Here is a 21,622-nt window from a genome sequence, read left to right as displayed (position 1 = left end):
TAGTATAACATGTCAATAACAATAACAAAACATTATGGGCTTTGGGTAAGCTTTTTAAGGGATGTAGCAGATATAATATCAATGTTTTTAAATGCTACAGTTTCCCACATCTAATGGATGAAATTCCAAAAACCTTTGTTCACAGAAGGAGCAGATAGTGGGGAAAAAAGAAAAGAAAGGGAGGTAAAGTTCAGTAATGGTCCCGAACATGAACTGTTTTCCTTCCATTTTCTGCACAGTGGCTGCCATCGTGATGACTTTACACCTCCTTAGCATCGATATTGAATAAATGGAGGGGGGGAGGTAAAGAGGGAGTGCAACAGAACGTAGGGGGGTAATAGAATAAGGAGCGACGGCGGGATGGTAAAAGCAAGTGCTTTGAATAATGAGGGTTGAAAAGAATCACCCTGCAGTAAGGAAATCAGTTAATACTACGGTAAAAAAAAAAGGAAAAAAAAGAGCTGTTCTTTCCATCTGAAGTAATTTATATTTGTTGGTGTCGGCTCTGTTCAGAAATCTCCTCGCCCTTTCACAGGCAAGCACTGACGGAGAGACCAGCAGTGACAAACCTGAAGTTCCTGATTGAGTTTGGCCCAGCATCAAAAGGAGGAGTTGGGTTACAAAGTGGCATGCAGCTAATCCAGACTAAATCACATTAAAGGAGACCTCTTGTGCTCATTTCCAACTTCATGTTTATTTAATAGACACTATTAAAGCAGCTTAAAGATAACCTTTTTAGCTCCCACCCTTCAAAATGTTCGAACAGCAGGTGGGTGGGGCTTCTGTGCTTACAGCCAGAGCTGTGTGTCGGAGATGACATCATAGAGAACTACAAATGTAGTTCCATATGTTGCTTTTGAATCATTTCCCTCATGGGAACAGTTTAGTACACATCAATCTATTATGGGGTTTTTATAAATTGTACGCAGGGACATTAAAGGAAAAAAAGAGAGGTCCCCTTTAACTAGCATACCGTATGTGATGTTTGCTAACTGGATGCATAGATGGGTATTACCTGACTAATCATCTGATGTGGTTTTGCACTGAGATCAGTTGATTGGCTGAGTTTTGCAGTTACTTATAATTGGGAAATAAAGTAGTAGTAGTAGTAGCAAATATATTTTAGTAGCATGCATTAAGCCTCAGCTTACAAAATGAAATTCTTCGTTTGGCATTGATGTTGTATTTGTCCCCATGTTTGTTCCTAACATCTTTAGAAAAACACAGCAGATCATCAGCAGTGTTTTTCTGTTATGCAAGGCAACAGTGCAGAGGTCAAACATGTTAATTTGTGAGTATCACAAACAACAGGAACACCACAGGTGTTGTCAGACTTCACAATGGGTTAGAAAGAAATAATTACCCTCAGAAAGCTCACACATACTGTGATCCTCTGCCCTGGTAATTATTCAGATAAAAATGCATTCACAATTGTCACATCAGAAGATGTGTAAATTAAAAAAAAAAGCATGGAAAAACCACAAGATTTAATATTCTTTTCCTATCCGCTTTATCTCAGTGTCTCCTCGGGGCCACAGTCATCAAAGAGTTAAGAGAAGAAGAACACAACGATACAAGTAAGAAGTCTGAGAGCCAACTGTGTATTCATACCACATCCAGGGCGAGGTTAACTCAGTAAGAGAGGTAGGAGGGAAGAAATGGTGAAGTAGCAAAATATATGTCTCACAAACCTACTATTCACAGACCAAAGATTTCCTGGCTGAAGCTAATGGCCAGTGGCTGTAAATGGCCATGGCCCCTTCTCTGTCACAGCAGTGTCATGGCAACCAGATGGACGGAGAATGGAGATTACCAGAAAGATGAGTCATGGAGTGAACTCATCAGAAATCCCCACAAACAAGCAAACGTTGGAGTGTAAAAGCAAGTGTTCTAATACTGAACTGTTTGATGGACAAAACCCATTGGAGTTTGGAGTTTATCATTATTGAAAATCTTTCTTCGTTGCTTTTGAGACGTATAAATCAAGAAAGCACAGGCTGCCAAATTCTGACACCAGTAGAGAAAAGGTTTACAACACAAGCGACACAAGCAAAAGATCAATCTCAGGACATCTGCTGTGATGATCCTCGAGAATAAGGGAGAAGACAAAAATTAGATTTTCTGTTATACTTTCACTTATTTTACCATAGAAACAAAACTGTGATCATTATTAACAGCATTTAAACTCCCTAGAAATCTAAAAATCAAATTATTTTAAAGTATAAAGATTATTATATTTGCCTGTATACATTAGACTGGGACCAAATGTATATAGTGTACATAATGAACCAACTGTGTAAATGTAAGTAAGATGGAAAAACAAAATAATTCTAAAGACATTACTGTGCAGTGCAAAAATTCACTTGTAAAGAAATTTGTTGGTAATATGTTTACATATCACTTATTAAAGCCGGCTTTTTTCAATTAGGACCTTAAACTAAAGCTATAAAAATTCTTTCTATCAGTGACCTAGAGAAAGTTATTCATGCTTTAATTATATCTGGACTGGATTATTGCAACAAATTATACGGACGGACGGAGCAAAAACAGCTGGTTCCAAATGTTGCTGCTAGCCTCCTGATAAGGACACAGAAGCGTGATCACAGTTAATTCTTAAATCGTTTCCCTGGCTTCCTGTGAAGTACAGGATTAATTAATTAAATACTGTTGCTCACATATAAGTGCTTGGCTTGCATGAGCTTGCTCCTGGTTATTTATGAGATCTTTTACAATGTCTGTGTCTCATGTTGCTCACTTAGGTCTTCTTGATCAGTAGCTTCTAATAGTTTTTAATTCCTGAAGCTTGTACAGCTGAATACATGAATTACCATCATTATGACTCTTTTCATTGTTCTTAAAAGATTTGTATTGTTTCGATAATTTTACTTGCTGTGCAGCGCTTTGGACAATGTCTGTTGTGTTTAAATGTGCTACATACAAATGTGCTACAATTTAAAGCTAATTCTTATGCAAAAGATCATAGTTTCATTAGCAGATTTTAATGAGACATATACATGCTATAATACACACAAAATACAAACATTGTGTAAGTTAATTAAATATGTTAGCAATGCAACATAAACAGCCTAAATCAAGATTAAATTTGGAAACTCCTGAGCCTCAGTCCTTAGTGCTCACTTGCACATAAATGAATCAAAGTGATGACTTGTGTCATGTGGGCGCATGTGCGTCCCTATGTACAAAACTGCTCATTTAAATTAGACAAAATAATTTTGCAAAACAACAACACAATATATAAGTTTCATTTGTCCATCTGTCAATACTCAATTTACAGAAACGTCACCGTGGTGCCATTTATTCTTTCTACTTTCTAATAAAAAAGGGTTAATGCAATCACACCTGAGATCAGATAAAATGACAAATCTCAGGATTTCTTTCTAGAAAATTGAAACATTTCAACATGTATTTTCATTCCCATATTGTTATTTACTGACAGTAGATGATCAAATGTTTGATATAAATTGATTAATAAAAAGAGGAAACATTTTTTAGCTGCAAATCATTACAAAAATATTCAACTGAAGTTTAACTCAATTATTGCCCCAAACCAACTACAAACATAATGGAAACCCGCGCAACAAGGACGATATCAAGTCGTAGTTCTCTTAAAATATTCTGCAGTTCCAACACCAGTGATCAACAATTCAACCGAGGCCAGAGATTGAGGGACAGCAGTAAAAGAAACCCCCCTGAAATGGCCACAGTCCTGGTCTGAGAGGCAGTCCACATAGCTGCAAACGCAACGGTGAGGACTGGAAGTCTAATTAAAAACACAGCGCCTTTCCAGCAGCTGTGGCCCGGCCCAAAATGGAATCGCACAGTCGTATAGTCAAGGGGGAGCAAAGAAAGCCGCAGAGCAGGGGGTATAACGCTATCAGGACGGTACACAAAGTTATATTCTCCAGTCATATCTCAAAGCCTCTGCTGAATTTTCAAAAAGTTAGTCCATTCAGAAAGGAAACTGATACACACTTGCATTACATACTTTGAGTCAGGCACAGCAGAAAGTGCACAGCTTGTAGATTAATCCAGATCCTTCTTACCAACACAGGCCTTTGAATCCTCTCAGTCCTCTCCATACCTCGTTTGCCACACTCGCCACACCACGGCAAACCAAGGGGGCAACGCCAGAGTCCGCCGACAGAGTAACGTGTATATCGTGGGACCTAGTGTGAGTGTCTAGCTTAACAAGTGCATGAGTGTATGTGTGTATTTGTGAGTGTATGTGTGTGTGTGTGACAGGAGAGAAAGCCAGAAAAGAGTGTCGTGCGCCCGAAACTAAGTGAGCGCTCTCTTAACCTCCAACCCTTTCGCACACACACACCCTCACACACACATATCCACCCCCCACCTCCACAACCCAGAGGAACGTGAACCTTGTGTAGAGGAAGGGAGCTGGAACTGGCTGGGGGTCAGGTTGCAGGACTTGTGCTACATTTGCAAACTGGGGAAATATATTTAGCCCTGGCTGGGCAGAAACAGGGACGTGAACACACTGAGACCCAGAAGGAGGCTTGGTATGCAGTCGTCAGCCATTCAGTGCCCCAGCTGACGTGGGAGAAGACTGGGGCAGTGCCCAGGGAAACCCCCTCCCCTCTCTCTTTTTTGCTTCAGTCCCCCTTGCCTCTGTCCTGATCTCATTCTTCCCAATCTCTCTCTAGCTCTCTCTGTTTCTTTGTCTATCTCTTGGAAACAGGGGTATCAGATGAGGAATAATATGGATATGAGCAGAGGTAAAACAGACAAGAGAGGTAGTCAGTGCAGCATTAGGGAATGGAGGACATGAAGAGCAGCGATCTGGGCTGTGACACTTTGAAGCAACTGGCGCTTGATGACTCGAGCCTTTGAAGTATCTGTTGAATAGTTACCGCTCATACCCCATGACCTTCTACATTTTAAACATTATCCAAAATAGGACACTATTAAAAGGCTAAAAGGAGGCAGTTGGAGAGCAGATACTTGTAGGTGGAGGTGTTGTGGAGGCAGCAGGTAGAAAAGTCTACTGTGTCCACCAGAGGGCAACCTTTGACACAATGACAGGGGCTTCTTCATGGCTATAGGCCCCACCACCCCTTCCTGACTTGTGTTTGTAACCGGTGACAACAGAGTCAGCTGAGGGACGGTGAAAAAACAGAGAGCTGCTAACACATATACCAGCTGGCTCCTCGAGCAGCCAAACACAGCAGCAACTGGGGCTCTCTGCTGGGATTCATATGTCAGATCTGACAGGAGGACGGCTTGCATCTCTCCGGGATCTAAACACTCAAAGTCTTCATATATGGCAACCAAGCCAGGATTTGTCTATGGGAAGATTAATGGGTCTTGGTATTCTGATGTCAGAAATGAATCTGTGTTTAAAGCAAAACCACATGCAAGTTTGACTTATTCTACTTTTTAAATGATTCAAATAGTTTTTAAGACATTCAAATTGTGGATAAATTTTCCTATATGGCTTTTTTTGATGAGTGAAACATATTTCAAATATTGCAAAACTCTAACTAACTAACTGAAACAATATTGCAGGTCTTGTAATGCAAATTTAGCACTCAACCTACTAAAATATGTCATATCTTTGCTGTAATGCAATGAACTTTGCACTGAGGTGAGTCTTATTCAGGTGGAAGTTCTCATATCACAATGTTAATTTATTCAACAGCAGTTATCAGTTAGTTATCTATCACATTAATCACACAGAGCATGTTAAAAAGAAAAATTTGATTCGACTGCAGGGACTACTGTGAAAACGGGGGAATTCTGGCCCACTCTCCTTTACAACGTTGCTTGAGGTTAGCAGGGATTCGTGTATGCACAGCTCTCCACATCATTTCAATCAGGTGGAGGTCCAGACTTTGACTGGGTCATTGCAACAGCTTGATTCTGTTTTTTCATAGCTATTCTGATAAAGATTTGCTGTCTTGCATCTGCAACCTACCTCCACCTCAACTCCAACTTTCATGCTATGTCTGGTATAACAAAAGGACCTTTTGTGTTTTATCCCCACTCTGTTCTGTGCATCGGTTTGCTGCTGCTCTCTACTGTGATTTGTATGCAGACAAGCTCAAGGATAATATTTCAGTAAAAGCACTAATCGCATGCTCACTACAGTAATGCAATAGTTAGTATTCTGACAGTGTACAAAAGATATGTTGTTTTATTAATTTTTCTAGCTCCGACAGCTCAGAATGGTTTCTGGCATTTTCTGTCCTGTAGTAATTGTTGTTCAAGATTATTGGATTTCAAGTCCACTATGAACACCTGTGTTTTACTTGTGGGCAGACAATGTAGACATACCAGCACACAAGTATAAATACAAACAACAACATTGTCCAATACTGTAGGGATTGAACCCTGTACTGTAAATTACACTTTATGGTTTACACTTAAGCATGTGGAGAGGTGGGGAGGCCCCCCCCAACAGGGCCAGACTGCCAAATATTACCTCCTGCAGAGGGAAATAGCAGTCTTCTTTTGAATATAGTCATCCTCATTTAGCAGATTGTTTGTCTTTCAGTTTGTTTTCTTTTTAAACGTGAAGTCGTATCAGCATCGGCTTAAAAACTAAACTACTGGACATCACTGGTGATTAAATCCGGAAAATACAATTGGGTTCATTCTCTGTAAGAGATGCTTCATGTAGACGTTTAGGGTTAGAGAGGAATAGGAAGTTCAGGCTGGATTTCACATTGTCCGAAGGATCTTGTTGTGTCCTTATTAGAAGTCATGTTTTTATTATAACAGCCTTTCTAAACTGATGTTGCATCACGAAGCAGTGATGGCTGTGTCTGTTTTTTGGGTTGTTAATTTGACAGACAGACTCGTTGTCATTCAGTGTACAGCAAGCGTACAAGGAACAAAATTTCACTGCAGTTGGTTCAGCACAGGGTGAAAGTATAAACACCTATGCTAAATATATAAAAATATATAGAATCCAAAATTACCATATAAAATGCAATGCTTAAAGCAACCGGTGAAATTAACATATAGAAACATGGTATCAAATTAGATTTCAGCACTTCCGATGACCTCGGGAAAAACGCAAGTGCATAACCTGGTGGTCCTGCACCGAGTGCTGCAGAGCCTCTTTCCAGCAGGGAGAGCAGTCCATGGTGGGGGTGTTAGAGGTCCCTGATGAGGGTGTTTTGGCTTGAGATCATGGCATGATTGATCCAAAAAAGGTGAACATAAATATGCAAGTAAAAAGTATTTTGTTTACTGACATCATCACCAAATACTACTGGAGCAAATACAATAATCCCAACTTCACACAACAGCAGCAGCAGACAGTCCCTGCCTGTATTCACACACCTGAAGGCAGAGTGTGTTTTTGTTGAACTTGACACTGCACAAACACGTAGGCTGCACCCACACACACACACACACACACACACGCACAAACACACACACACGAGCAAACACAACCCCATCTAAACATGCTCTCCTTCGTCTCTCCATCCCACTGTGCCTGCACACAAGGAGAGATTCAGTAGCCCGGTTGCCGTGGAAACCAGGCCGAGTGTACCAGCCGCTCCACTGTTGGTTGATTGTGGCTCTCGTCTACTCGTGTGTGTGTGTGTGTGTGTGTGTGTGTGTGTGTGTGTGTGTGTGAAAGAACGAGTGTGCACTTGCGTAGGTGTGTGTGAGAATGTAAAGCCTATACAGGGCTCTGCTTTCAGTTGTTCGGCTAATAAGGGCTATATGTATGAAAAACCTATATAACGCATCTTTATGCTTCTTTTTCTGGAATAAACACCTTAAAAAAATATCTTAACATAGTTTAAAAAATTGTGTGCATGTGTGGAAACACTCCATACACTTAACAGTTGAGTTGCTAAATCACTTTTTACATTATGTGCAACATTTTGGCAGCTCAACATCAACCCTGACAACTCTGATGAGTGGATCTGATGTGCAGTAGTGTAAGGCATGGGAGCATATTTATATCATGAAGCATGAAATCATCCTTACTATATAGGTAATGCGCTCGTTATACAGCGTGGGTGATATGAGCCCTGTCTACCTGTAGTCCACCGTCACAAATTTAATGAAGAACAAGGCAGTGGGAAGGGGGGTATGTGCAGGCAAGGGATGTGGCTAACCTTTAGAAACCACAGGGGAGTTGAGCTCCCTGTGTTCACCACACGGCAGTGAGATTTTTTTTTTTTCTGAAGAAACACCAGTACTGAACAGGTAAATGTCATTCAGCTCGCGGCGCATCATTCCCTCTCTCAAATGAAGAGGTCAGGTGGAAAAGGGGGGCTCATTTAGCTGCGGCGCAGCATGTCTTTGAGAAATGTCACAGCCAGACAAGGACTGCTGCGTGGGTCATGAGCGTGTGATACCCAAACCAACTCCTTCAACCCCCCGAGGAGAAGAAATGTTCACAGCTCAAGAAGAAAGGCTTCTTCAGTCATTCCGAGCAGGAACATTAACATCTGCAGCTGGACAAGTTTAAAGCTATAACTTGTTCACTACATGCATTGATTGACAGAGAAATCTATGTATACACACATCAACAGGCCGGGAGGGGTCAGATCAGAGGGCATTGGTGTGGCATGAGTAAGACTTGGGGATTGGGATTCACAGTCGGACCTGGAGGAATCTGTGCAGATGTTGCTCAGCTCAAACTAGTTGAGAATAATGCTGTGATGCACAGCTGCATCCACAGGGGTTTTAGTAAGATATTATCATATCATGAATGTTTATTTATATAGTGTGTGTGCTGCCTGTGACATGCACAGGTAAAGAGAGAAAGAACTGCAAACATAAAAATGTAACCTACTCTTAACTCTGCAATAAAACACTTATTGGTTCCACACTTATTCTAGCTGCCATAACAATTTTTTTATATTAAATATTATGTTTGTTTATTAGACCTGTCTACAACCATTACACTTAAATTCATATGTATGGGATAAAAACTATATTTTTTTTACTTTGAAGAGAATGAAATATAAGTAATACAGAGAAAAATATACAGTGAGAATGTTTAGAATCCAAAACTGTTTCTTGTTTCTGATTTTCAGAAACAAACAGATTATGATGCAGTAATCCTGAATACTTCTGATAATTGGGCAATTTATGTTTCAGAAAAACATGTTTTCAGTGCTCACCTTTCAAATTCAAATTCAAATTTTATTTGTCACACACACAACCATACGCAGTATGACATGAGGTGAAATGCTAATAGCTGTGCAATGCCCGACCATTAAATGACAGTAGGTTTACAGTAAAATATACAAATTTACAGGTTACTACAAAATTTACAGATTTTAACTTAGAAATTTACAGTAAATTTCGTTAAATGCATCAATGATGTATTCAATATAAATATATCAATCAATCTGTATCAATATAAATATGTTGTAAGTGATGATGATTTTCCAGATAAATGTTACTTATCTGGAAAATTCACATATTCAAATAGTTTGTTTTATGTGACTAAAACAAAATGTGACCAAAAATGTGGTTTTGGTTGTTTGTTTGTTTTTTTTAATAAAAATGACATTGTATGGTAGTTGTGAAAAACTATAATACTAAATGAATGAGAGGTTAAATAGAATATCTAACTACATGAGGATCATGTTGTTGATGTTTTCAGTTACTTGTGGATGCGGTGGATAAATTTATGTGCAATAAAGTCACCCATAGATATTGTTATTATACACATGTTAAAGTGGATGAGGATTACTGTTGCCAATGTAAATGTATCTAAACAACATTTTTTTGCAGGCTTTAACACAGCTTTGCAGTCATTCTCTGGCACTGGAAGAGTCAGATTAGGATTAATTACAAGGGCTAACAATTTCCATGGAAATTCTTATGAGCTTTGGACAGACTTAATACAAAGTATTTTTTCTTTTTTTAGTATATGTGATAAACTAACAGTACCACTAACTCATTTTATCTTCTTATTTTTCATTCTTTGCCCTGTTGTGTTTTACACTTTTATTTCATATTGTACTACAGATATATGTTAGCTATTTTTTTGTTACAATGTGTTCACTGTGTTGTGTTTTGTATTGATTTACACATTTAAATAATCTCTTGTAACATTTCAATTTGCATATGTTAAAAAAAGGGAATAAAAACTTTAATAAATTCAATAAACCACGAGTTTTCATTAGCAACTCTTGAAATGCAAAGGCACTAAAAGTTCTCACTTGATTCCATTAAACTTGTAATTCTTCATTAAACAAGATGAGGCCAAGTCTGGCGCCCTCATTAAATCTGAGGGAAGGATTAGGTGTGAAATGTTACCTGTCGGACAAAGCTGTTTGAGGTGGTGTCAGATGAGGTGCTTCCATCTGAGCGCTTAAATCGGCTCTTCCTCTTGGCGTACTTTCCCTGAAGGTTTTGAGAAAAGAGAAAAAAAAAACAGAAAAGGTTTAATTATGTTCGTTTACGATAATTATCTCGACATATTTCTCGAAAAACCTTGTTTCCGAGGAGCATGGCAGCCATTAGCATTTGGTGCAGCGTTTGTAAAAGCTTCTGAATATGATCAGGCGGTTAGATGGAGCCAGAGATAAAGCAGCCCAAGTCCCAGACCGTAGAGGAAGTCGAGCAGAGAAAATGTGTCCAGCGTGTTCGTGAACTGCCTTCATTACATGTCATTTTTCATGTTGTGATGCAAACTGGGACCTTGTAATCTGATTGGTAGACCCCTGGCAAACGGCCTGTCCGGGTTGTGCAGAGGCCACACATTGCATTATGAGCCCACCCTGCCCACATTGTCATGGGAACGCAATGCCGACTAATCGCATTTGTCTGCAATCAGAAGGATGGCGTTGTTGTTCTTTCAGCATGAAAAGCGAACTGCTGATAAGGAAATAAACATAGTCGATTAATATACAGAAAAGACATGCTACCACATAGAGAGCACATTAATACACACCTCAGGTAATCATCCTCCTGTTGCTGCATGCTCACAGGGGGTATAGCTCAGTGGTAGAGCATTTGACTGCAGATCAAGAGGTCTCTGGTTCAAATCCGGATGCCCCCTAGTTTTCAGCATGTTTAAGCAGGAACAGCTGTGGCATTTCCCATTAAAGGACTGCACGGGTGTGTATTTTATTTTGTTTACACAGATCATCTGCATCTGATGTGATTCCTGAGAAAAACACACTAAATGTCTATTTGATTCTTTTTCTCTTTTTTTCACATTAGTTTACAAAACAAACCCAACAGGAAACTAGCTCGAGACAGCCACTCCAAAACACTCACTCTAGTTTCTAGTGAAAACTATCCTCTGTTAATGTTAACTATCACACAGCAGAATAAACTATCTCTCTCAGGATTGCTTTCCCCATAATGCCCATAATCCCGAGTGTATGAACACACTGTACAATACAATAAAAGCATAAAAGAGGTATTGGTTGTCTCAAACAGCCTGAGGGAACTGGCATGGAGTTTCTATGAAATGAGTAACATGGGCTAATTTTAGCTTAAAACTTATCAGTAAAATTAAAAAAGGATGAAAAAAAATTTGAGTTTTCCTTTTTTGCCCTTTATTTGGATCCACAAAAGTATAAAGCAATAAAAGCTGATATGGATTCCAATCGTATTTTGCTAGTGACTAAGATACAATTGGCTAATCTGTCCATGTTAGCAGGTAGCTGATTTGGACCAATACAAAGCCAGTTTCACCAGTGAAGATGTTTGTTTATTTTTATACACATATTTGACCAATTAAAATGAAAGAATTTTGTAAATAAAAACTAAAATGTGATCATCATAAATATTTCCAGTGTTGCTCATGACATGAAAAGATATGACTTATGATTAAAAAAGACATAAAAATTCAAAAGAGGTGTGAGTTTTCTTAAAAGGATACACAAAAGGTCAGTAATCAGCATGAAACCCTAACATATTCTCTTCAGTGACACTCTAATAAACCATCTGTTTGCTTTATGGTTCCCATGAGAAACAACTGCATTTACCTGCTACTGTTTCCAATCAGCCCCCCAGATCCTGTACACAAACATGCTCACCATTGTAAACACTGAACAACTACCTCAAAACTTCCCAAATGTCAGTATATATTGGCTAATCTTGAATTGGCAGGTGGGATCCAGAGACAGATTAACTACAAGCCAACAGTGAGTGTCCTCGACTCAGTATTTTGCTATCACTGTCACATTATGTTCAACGGGGCAAACCGAGGCCCTTGGATGAATGATGCTGTCACGCCTGCTTTTAAACAAACATGACCTGTTACACCAGCGCCAACTGGTGCGAACATAAAAGCACGCTGCGGCCGAGAGGTTTCCAGTGTTAACAAATAAAAGGGAACACATCTGTTACATGTTCTTCTCCAAAAAATCCAGCTCAGGAATCCATTTCAATCAATCTTAAGCCTCCAGCAGCGCAAAAAATTATATACAGAGCCTTCTGTTGTATGCTTGATTTAGTATTTTTGATGGGATAGGATGAATACACCACAGGATGTTCCACAGAAAAAAAGACAACCTCTGATGAACCCACAACAATTACTGTGATTGATTGATTGATTGATTGGTAATTTATTTCAACATGTGAACAATATACAAGTACATTTAGAAAAGAAATGAGAGAAAAAAAATATACTATACAAATTACATACAAAAAAACATTCTGATTAATTTACATGTTGAAAGGGAGTGGGAAGAAGTATACACTTATTTAATCCCACCCCTGTCCCATAAATTATCAGTGAATATTTAGTCAGCTTCCTTACTGATATAATTTGTAATAAAAATAGTGAACAGATTTCTGATATACTATATACTATAATATCACATCATGAATTTTTTGTTTGTTTGTTTTTAAATAGAGACATTCACTTAATTTAAATATTTTCCTTTTCTTTATAGATCGAGAAGATCATATTTTTATAACTCTTTTTGAACAGTTTTATGTTTGGACATTGCTTTAATTCCATATTCAGTTTGTTCCATAGTTTCACTCCTTGAACAGAAACACAAAAGCCTTTTCTTGTAGTACGTACCTTCATTGTTTTGAAGTTACAAAAACCCCTTAAATTATAACTTCCTTCTTTCAAAAAAAACATACTCTGAATATTACCTGGCAGTTCTTTATTTTTTGCTTTGAATAGAATTTGTGCTGTTTGGAATTTCACTATATCGTCAATTTTCAATATTTCAGACTGCAAAAATAGTGAGTTTGTATGTTCCCTATAACCTGCATTGTGGATGATTCGAATTGCTTTCTTTTGAAGAGTAAAAAGTGAATGTAATGTGGTTTTATAGTTATTGCCCCAGACCTCTGCACAATAGCTTAAGTATGGTGTTTCAATGTTCGGCTAACATGGGTAGTGGGTTTTTAATATTGAAATGAAATATGAAGTGTTGATACAAGATATTGTCAATGATGTGGATGGGCAGCTGTACTTTGTGCTGCTCAGATTTAAAAATAGAGGATGACATCACTGCTGGCAAATCTGTCCACCTACACTGACTGAAAGAATCCAAGAATCATGACTTCTCTGAAGATGTGCTGTGTGCGTTCATGAAAATATTTTGTCACGCAAAAATATCAAACAGATGTTGGTTTGTATTCGGATATTTAACTTAGAAGAATATTCACAATCACAATGTCAGTCTACATCAGTAAAAGGCATACAGGATGTGCTATTCGGGGTGCTTCACTCTGCCTACAGTTGCTGTTTTCTGTAAGCCGCTTTGCAACCCACGTTCACATCAGCTCATCCTTTTCACGGTTTATCTGACTTTGTCGGTATTTTCATTAATGCCCCCTCTGTTCCATGCATGGGTCTTGCTCCTGCTCTGTTACATCTCTGCAGCCTACAGTTTCTGTGCATCAGCTGATAACATTTAATCTTGGTGCTGCTCACATCCCCCTTTTGCTTGGATGTTAGTCTTAGAGCGTCCAACTGGCAAATCCCACATAGTGAAAACACAAAGTTAATTTCTGGCACAACACACCTACTTCCAAGGTGCATGGAGAAGGCTCATCGCCTAAAGACGCTGAAGCGCCAGCAATAATTGTATGATGAGGAACAACTTTAATACCTTACCATGTCAGGTTGCGGCCCTCATCAGGGTCATGAAGAACTATATTGCAGACAGCATTTCAAACATATGGATCCAGTATAAATAACCGCCAATCCACTCAAATGTATAATGTGTAATTTAATTAATCCTATTGATTTTGTGTGAGTTATCATCTAACATTGAGAGGTGATTGTGTTTTGATATCCAGGCAGTAGTAAGATAATTTGGTTGGATAGTCTCAGTTTCACATCTTTCTTATAACAGCAGCCGCGTACTCACTGAAACAAGCTAAACACTCTTCGTTTTCCTAGCGATACAAGACAAAATCCATGGTTCTTGACCTGTGTGCAAATATACTGTCATGTTTACCTGTTTTTCTTGGTAATGTTCTGTCCTTTGAGTCACATTTTGCTGCTACAACACACACAAAAAAAAGTCCAACAATGGCTGAACTTTTTTTAATGTTTCACCTGAAGTGTTGACCCTTTTTTAAAATAAAGGTTTCATAGAATCTGTTCTAATGTTTTGTATCATTGGGGTGATCGTGGCTCAAGAGTGGGGAGTTTGCCTTGTAATCGGAAGGTTGCCAGTTCAAGCCCCGGCTTGGACAGTCTCTGTGGTTGTGTCCTTGGGCAAGACACTTCACCCGTTGCCTACTGGTGGTGGTCAGAGGGCCCGGTGGCGCCAGTGTCTGGCAGCCTCGCCTCTGTCAGTGCGCCCCAGGGCAGCTGTGGCTACAATGTAGCTGCCATCACCAGTGTGTGAATGGGTGGATGACTGGATATGTAAAGCACTATATAAATACAGGCCATTTACCATTGGTTGTATGGTAATCTGCCTTTCAATAGGACCAGACTGGTAAGATTTTAGGGAGGACTCAGGTCCAGCTTCTTTTTTTTTAAATAATAAAATATCTGTGTTGTTTGATGAGTGGACATGCCACAAATCAATTTCTCATTGGGGACAATAAAGTTGAAATTGAACCCAAAAGTAGCCTCACAGCCTGATCCCACTGTTTGCTATGCTGGAGAAGCTCCTGTGCCACTAAATTTGTCAGCAATTAAGCTGGTAAATTTTATCACATCTCACAGCGTGTGTGATATCAGGTGCATACATGCATTAGCATGCATGTTTGCATGATTGGAGCCATGATGGAGCTGATTTCTGTCACCAAAGAGCAGAGAAATGCCAAAGGAAGTGGGATGGGAAGCTTCCTGCTGGTAAACATCCTCCCAGATTAAGTGTATAATTAAGGAGGGTGCTGTTTATGAAAGCAGGAAGGCAGGGAGTATAAGGGGTGGAGGGTGGCACACTGAAAGGTATCACAAACATATTTCATTCTTTTAACCAGAACCTTCTATACAATATTGTGCTCAGAGAGCCCAACTGATCTGCAATGTGACAGCGGTCAGCAGACACAATCTTTAATCTAAGCTGCCCTCAGGCTCCGAAACTGGATAATTTCTCGGCACACAGTTCATTTCTTCTTCCGTGTTAAAGAACTGGCTGGTGAGAGAACTCTGGCCATTTCCTGCAGGATATTAGAAATGTGTCTTTTTTTCTTCTTCTTCTCTCTCTACAGCAGAAACACAAGTGCATATAACAGCGTAGCCCACTGCAGGTCAACATGAACTTTACATCGAATCTGCCTGGCACAAGGGCCGTGCCCATCTGCTTCTCACCACAGCCTCTCAGCAGATAAAGATCTGATTTCTAAAAACAGACATCTCACATGAGGTGAGAAGGCGAGAGCAGGATGGGCATAGTGGCACATTCAAAGTGGATGGAGAGCTGAGGGGGAGAAGTGGGAGTAAAGAGGAGAGAGCGGGACTTGGCAGGGTTTGAAGCGCTGGTTGTCTGTGATGGTGAGGTGTTCTGTTTTTTTCCCCTTCTCCAGAGAGATAATGACTGAGCCCAGCGTGGGTGTGTTTGTTCTAGATATTCTCATCTTTTTTTTTTCTTTTTTTTGTCATCCATTTATGTCTAAACATGCCCACAACGTCATGTCACTTCCTAAGCCACTCTGTATTTGTGGCTGTAAAACAGGTGACATCATGGGGAGATAAAAGCTATCAATGAGTTATTATTATTTTATTTTATGTTTGTTTGTTTATTTGTTGGTATTTTGGGAGGAGGGGTTACAAAATGGGAAAAATGTCAACAACATAAACCAACTCCACCTATGAAAAACTCAAGTCGCTCTTTCATTTATGGAAATTATTAAATCCCCCCCGCAAAAAAGAAGAAGCTGGTCAATTCAACATGTTACTCGATAATTAGACATCAATTAAACAAAGGCGTGGTTTTCCTGGGAACCCTCTGGTCAGACGGCATATAAACAAGCGTCACATCACAGTTACATAGCACAGACTTATTAACGCCAGAAAAAATTAAACACAGAACAAGGATGTAGCTATAAATCAAAAAACTAGAATATTTCATCCATTTCACTTCTTCTTAAAATCATTAATTTGACTAAATTCATCCGTGCAACGTACACGAGCGTCTCGGCACCCCGAAGGCAAATTTATCGACTTAATTGGAGAACAACCTGTTAATCTTCAGAAGTGCAGCAGCTTTAATGGTCACCAGCATCATATAGAGTATGAATTCAAAATAGTAGACGTGGGATTTTTAACATAATACTCCCATAATATTTAAGCTTTACCCTCTTCCCGTGTCTTGGTCTTACCTGTGTGTGTGGGTGATGGTCGAACATGTCCATTTGGATCTCCTGGGTTGAGGTCGAAGGCGTCCTGGACATACTACTTTTCTGTACCATTTGATTTAACTTTTTAAAAATCTATTTTCAGTTTCTAGTTTCGTGTGTTTACGATGGTGTCGATCGACTCATCTTTTTATTTTTTTTTCTTCGGAGAGAATGAAGCCGCTGATGCGTCTAAGCTGGTTGATAATATAATGGCAACAGCTGCCTCCTTCCAGCCTATAGCGTTACACACTGTCGCACCAGGCTTTTACACAAGAGTCAAGTTATGGGTGTGACGCACGGGTACATCCGGTTATCCTGCTTTCAAAACAAAATTCTTTGAATAGGAAAGAAGCATCACTACAAGTTTTGTTATTTTTACCTGTTTGAAAGTTTTCGATGTTTATTCCGCATAGCACATGTTCAAAACTACGTTTGTTATGTATAAGAAGGTAAAGGTTGTAGAATATTAGAGAGAAATAAATTTGGCAGTGGTGGGGAGACAGAACTCCCTTTTCACAGTAAGAGACCTCTGGCAGAACCTGCTTTTGCAAAGAGCCTGAACACACAGCAGAGCAACTAAGGGATGCTTTGGGAACATCTGATCCAGCACGACCTATGAACTTTGACCCCTGTGGTCCTTATGCGCTTTCAGGGTTAGCAAAATGCTCAAATGCATCGGTAATGCAAAGTGTTACTCTGCAGTAGGACAATAGGCCCAAACATACAACCAGTCATAAGCCGTGTCGGCGTAGTGTGTTACTTGGGCTTTTTCTTTTTAAAAGTATGTAATTAACATGTAATATGTCACATTTTTGGAATAATAACCCCAACGCTGGCCATAAGGAATTACACTCAGCTGAAAAAAGAACAATGAGATGAACTGTTCCCTGAGAGTTGAAACAACCTGCCTATCAACATCAAGGTTAAGTACAATATGTTTTTTTTTTCACTGTTTGCACTGTGTAAACAATGCAAAACACTTGTGCTAAAACTAATACATGGTACCAGTTTTGTTAAATTTATATTTGTGAAAGATGTAACAGTAGAAACTAATGGCTACAAAATCAGTCGACCTAGCGCAGGCAGGCTTTTATTTTGAAGGCAGGATCTTCTAACTACTCTCGGGTTTCTGTGTTTCTCTTTCTGTCTTGACGTCGATTCTTTTCCTTGTGTGCGCTCAACTCAACAGACTCCAGCTGGAAGCCGAGATCCACGCCCCACTGAACAGACCCCACCCTCATTTATCGATTGATGGAGAGAAGCGAGACGCAGCGATGGATGCTGTGGGTGTGGATAGGCTGTCAAGCTGAGCCACTGGTCCCCGCACCGGGATCCAGGAATCAAAGGTCCTGCGGGGCTGTAATGGGGGGTGAGAATAGTTCAATTTGACAGCTAGTTTGTTGAAGCAGCAGGGAGTCTCAATGCCTTACGTCTCTATGATTTGAAGAAGAGGAGAATGATGTTGATGTGGCCTTGGGTAAAATAAATAAATAAAATAAAATAAATAAACTTTGAGCTATAATGCTGACCCAGAAGCAGGTAAGACTGTCTGATTTGCTAGGAGGGCCCAAATTTAGCGTTACCTAGCTAAATACAGAAATATTTTTTAAAAAACGAATCACTATCATCTCACAGTTTTAATGTATCTAGTAAAAAAGTTATAAATGATTAACTTAAAGCTTTCAAAATCATCAAACTAAACATAATTTTGGTCTCTTGGAGTTGGAACAACAACAGAAAAGACAAACGAGTGGACAGCTAAATGCAAATCATCACTTGTGGGCAGATGCATAGGCAAACCATCCCATGAGTACACATCCAGTAAACAATACATTTTATCTTTGTTGTCCTCTAACTTAAAAACATCCATGCCTTAACCAGCTCTTCAGCTAGCTATTTCCCGATTTGTCATTTGATGCTGAGCAGGTAGCATGCACCTGTTTTATTAAGGCACATTGTTTTAGACCGAAAGTGAAAGCAAAGTTTTTGCCACCTTTCAATTGCTCAGATTTGACTTTTTGATGGCGTTATTTAGCCTAAGGCCCCGATATTAAATGTATCTGTTGGACAGACATTAGATGGAAGCCAGTAACAGAAGCATGACACATGAGTAGAGGGGAAACTTTTGCAGTCTCATGATTTGATTTAACTGCGTTTACTGTAATAAGTGCAGGCTCCACAGTAGAGACTCAGTGTAACAGTACAACTTTAATTACTTAAATCTTTTATTTATTTCATTAATTTGCATCCTGTTCTGCCTTTGCTTTTGATGACAGATTAAATTGTCTTTGACATGCAGGACAGTACAGATCTTGTTGCTGTTCCGCTGTTCAAACTATTTTTTAAACCCTCTTTGCTGAAGGGTTTGGTTGGTTTGTCTTTCTCTTTAAAATGCTGCGAAAGTGTTCTGCTGAACTCGACTCAGGCATCAGGTCACAGTTCTTAGTTTCTTCTTTTTTAGAAATTCTTTTTTTGGCAATGTGCTCTGGATGCTGGAATATTCCTCCTCTGCTACTCTCTTGTCCGCTAGTATTTTTGATATATTAAAAAACAAAAAAAACAACGTTATTGTACAGTACTCCCACCTCAGTAATAAAGAATTATTAGCATGCATTTACTGAGGAAATCATGGACATAATCACACCAAATATGCCACCAAACAAGGACTACAAAGAAAACCACAGACACCTCTATACATCAATACAGAGACCATGAAAAGAGCCCTCAGCTTCTGGTTTCTGGGGGTTCACATCACTGAGCACCTTTCCTGGGATGATGACACCTTTATTTATTAAAAAAGTCAAAGAGAGCCAACTCCCCCCTATAATGGCTTGCCAAATTTTACAGACTGCGCTCACAAGCTGCATGACAGCCTGGTAAGGTAGCAGCACCAAAGCTGACAAAAAGCCACTCCAGTGTGTTTTGAAAACAGCACAAAACATTGTTGCCAGCCATCTCTGGAACATCTCTGCATCACTCACTGCTTGAAGAGTGCTGAGCAACTTCACAAAGACACATGCTGGACACCATTTGTTCAAGTTCCTTGCAGCAGGCGGGTGCTTTAGTGCTATAAAAGCATCCACAAACAGATTGAAACTCAAATTCTTCACAACAGCTGCAACACCACTGAACTGTACTTCATGTACAGTCCTGATGTGCAATATTCTTATGTTCAATTTTACCGGTGTATGACAAAAACTGTGCACCAGAAGCTACTTAGCCATGGACACCCATGCCATGAAGCACTTGGTGCACAGTTTTTCTGCTGATGTTAAAGACAAAGGACATTTAGAACTCTGTCAGCAGATGGTTGGCCACTTTTGCACACTAGTTAGGGACCCACTAACTTTATTTGATCTCCCACTTTGTGTCTGAGTTGCTTTGGCTCCTACAAATATCCACTTTGCTTTGCTTTAATTGAAAGATTAAGTGGTGTGGTCCAACACTTCTGTTCCTATACATTATGTGACGTTGCTTCCACACTGACAATAAAGGTCTTGTATACTGAATCTGACCAAAAAATATTTATACTATTCAAGATCTTTAGAAAAGTTTAATCTCAAAATGTTTTTTTCATGCTGTCTGATGCATCTGTTTTTCAGCTTTTTTAGCTGTTCGCTGAAGCTCATCATGCAGTTTTAACTCACATCTATTGATGCAAACTTCCACATTTCTGTGATACTTCATGGAGATTGTAAAGTCAAAGAGCGTCCCCTAAAAAAAGGACCCGAAACACCTTAAAAGGCTGTAAAAAGTCAAGTGCAAGTGCAAGTCTCTGAGGGTCCATTTGGTATTTGATTCCTGCATATTATTCAGTGTGGCATTTTCAGATGTTTATACGGCCAACTGTTATAGCGAATTATTCCCACCTCAAGTGCATGGCTGAAATCGAAATGAGCAGCCAGTTCCCAAAATTATCGTTAGGTTTGGGTGTTGATGAGTTTTAGATGACGACAGTCACGGAAGTGTAATAAACACTGAGTTCACAGAGTGTAACGTGCGGTGGAGATGAAGCCAGCCGCGGAGGTGTGCAGGTGGATAGCGAATGAGCAACAGCTTCTGACTTTCCAAAAAGTACTCATTTATTTACAATATCAAAAATAAGTGCTACCTCTACCACACATTACTGAAGAGCACACTAGTCCGCGTACACACGGGAGCATCCATTACAGGAGGAGTGCGAAGAAGAACAAAAAGGGGGTGACACCAGTCGTGAGACAGGAGGCGCCGCCATGTGGTGATACACTGCATTACGATAGCAACTGTTACAAGAGCATTGATGATATCCGTGTAAATCTGAATAAACAAAGGGATGATTCATCCACCTCCTCCTCTTGTATCAACCAGTCATAAAGGAAAATGAACCCCACACCTGCAGCAGTCTTTGATAAAGCCCTTCTGGGGGGAAATCAGTGTGACGTCCTGATTCAGTGTTGATGCCCACTCACAAGATCGTCCTCTGCGGCTGCAGGTCATACTTCCGCTGAGCTCAGTTTTGCATAGGAGGAAGGAGCAAAAACGGATCATATTTTACTTATATTCATATTTTATCATATTTTACATATTTACTGAAATTATGGTAGTCATGTCTCTGAATAGTCCCTTTAACTCTCCTGCAGCAACTGGCTGACATCCTCCTTCAAGAAGAACATAATGTGCAGCAGGAGAACAGGACTTTCTATCTAGCCTTTCGTGTTTTTTTTTTTAATCTCTCTACTGCTACCCAAGGTAGCTCAAGGTAGTCAGCTCTAGTATCCATTTACTTTTCCACAAGGATCAACACTATAATAAATGTGCAGCCACGACATTTTAATTCAGTACATGGTGATTTTCTCGGCTCTTTGGTTTCTGCCTGCTGTGTTTTTGTGTCCTTTTATGT

General features: G+C 39.6%; 1 protein-coding gene and 1 non-coding gene across 6 annotated transcripts in view; one reads left to right on the top strand and one right to left on the bottom strand.

Annotated features, from left to right (window-relative positions):
* cacnb1 (calcium channel, voltage-dependent, beta 1 subunit) overlaps nt 1–16,988 on the bottom strand; it is a 40,405-nt gene extending 23,417 nt beyond the window's left edge. For 4 of the 5 annotated variants that reach the window (XM_085454797.1, XM_085454796.1, XM_085454798.1 and 1 more), the window contains exons 1-2: nt 16,726–16,988; nt 10,279–10,365 (exon numbers count right to left, since the gene is read on the bottom strand). In XM_085454797.1, coding sequence (XP_085310923.1) covers nt 10,279–10,365; nt 16,726–16,815 — 177 coding nt within the window. In that variant the 5' untranslated portion in view covers nt 16,816–16,988. Of the gene's footprint in view, nt 1–4,064; nt 4,340–10,278; nt 10,366–16,725 lie in introns of those variants that run through there. The other variant, XM_085454799.1, reaches the window with a different exon arrangement.
* trnac-gca (transfer RNA cysteine (anticodon GCA)) lies at nt 10,952–11,023 on the top strand. Its single transcript has one exon. It is a non-coding gene; the product is annotated as a tRNA-Cys (tRNA).
* Nucleotides 16,989–21,622: the final 4,634 nt, after the last annotated feature.

This window comes from Copadichromis virginalis, linkage group LG4 (genome assembly GCF_057382275.1).
Source record: "Copadichromis virginalis isolate Kocher_CV1m ecotype Utaka linkage group LG4, C_Virginalis_male_GT1.1, whole genome shotgun sequence".
Lineage (NCBI taxonomy): Eukaryota > Metazoa > Chordata > Actinopteri > Cichliformes > Cichlidae > Copadichromis > Copadichromis virginalis.
This window is presented reverse-complemented; position numbering and strand designations above follow the sequence as displayed.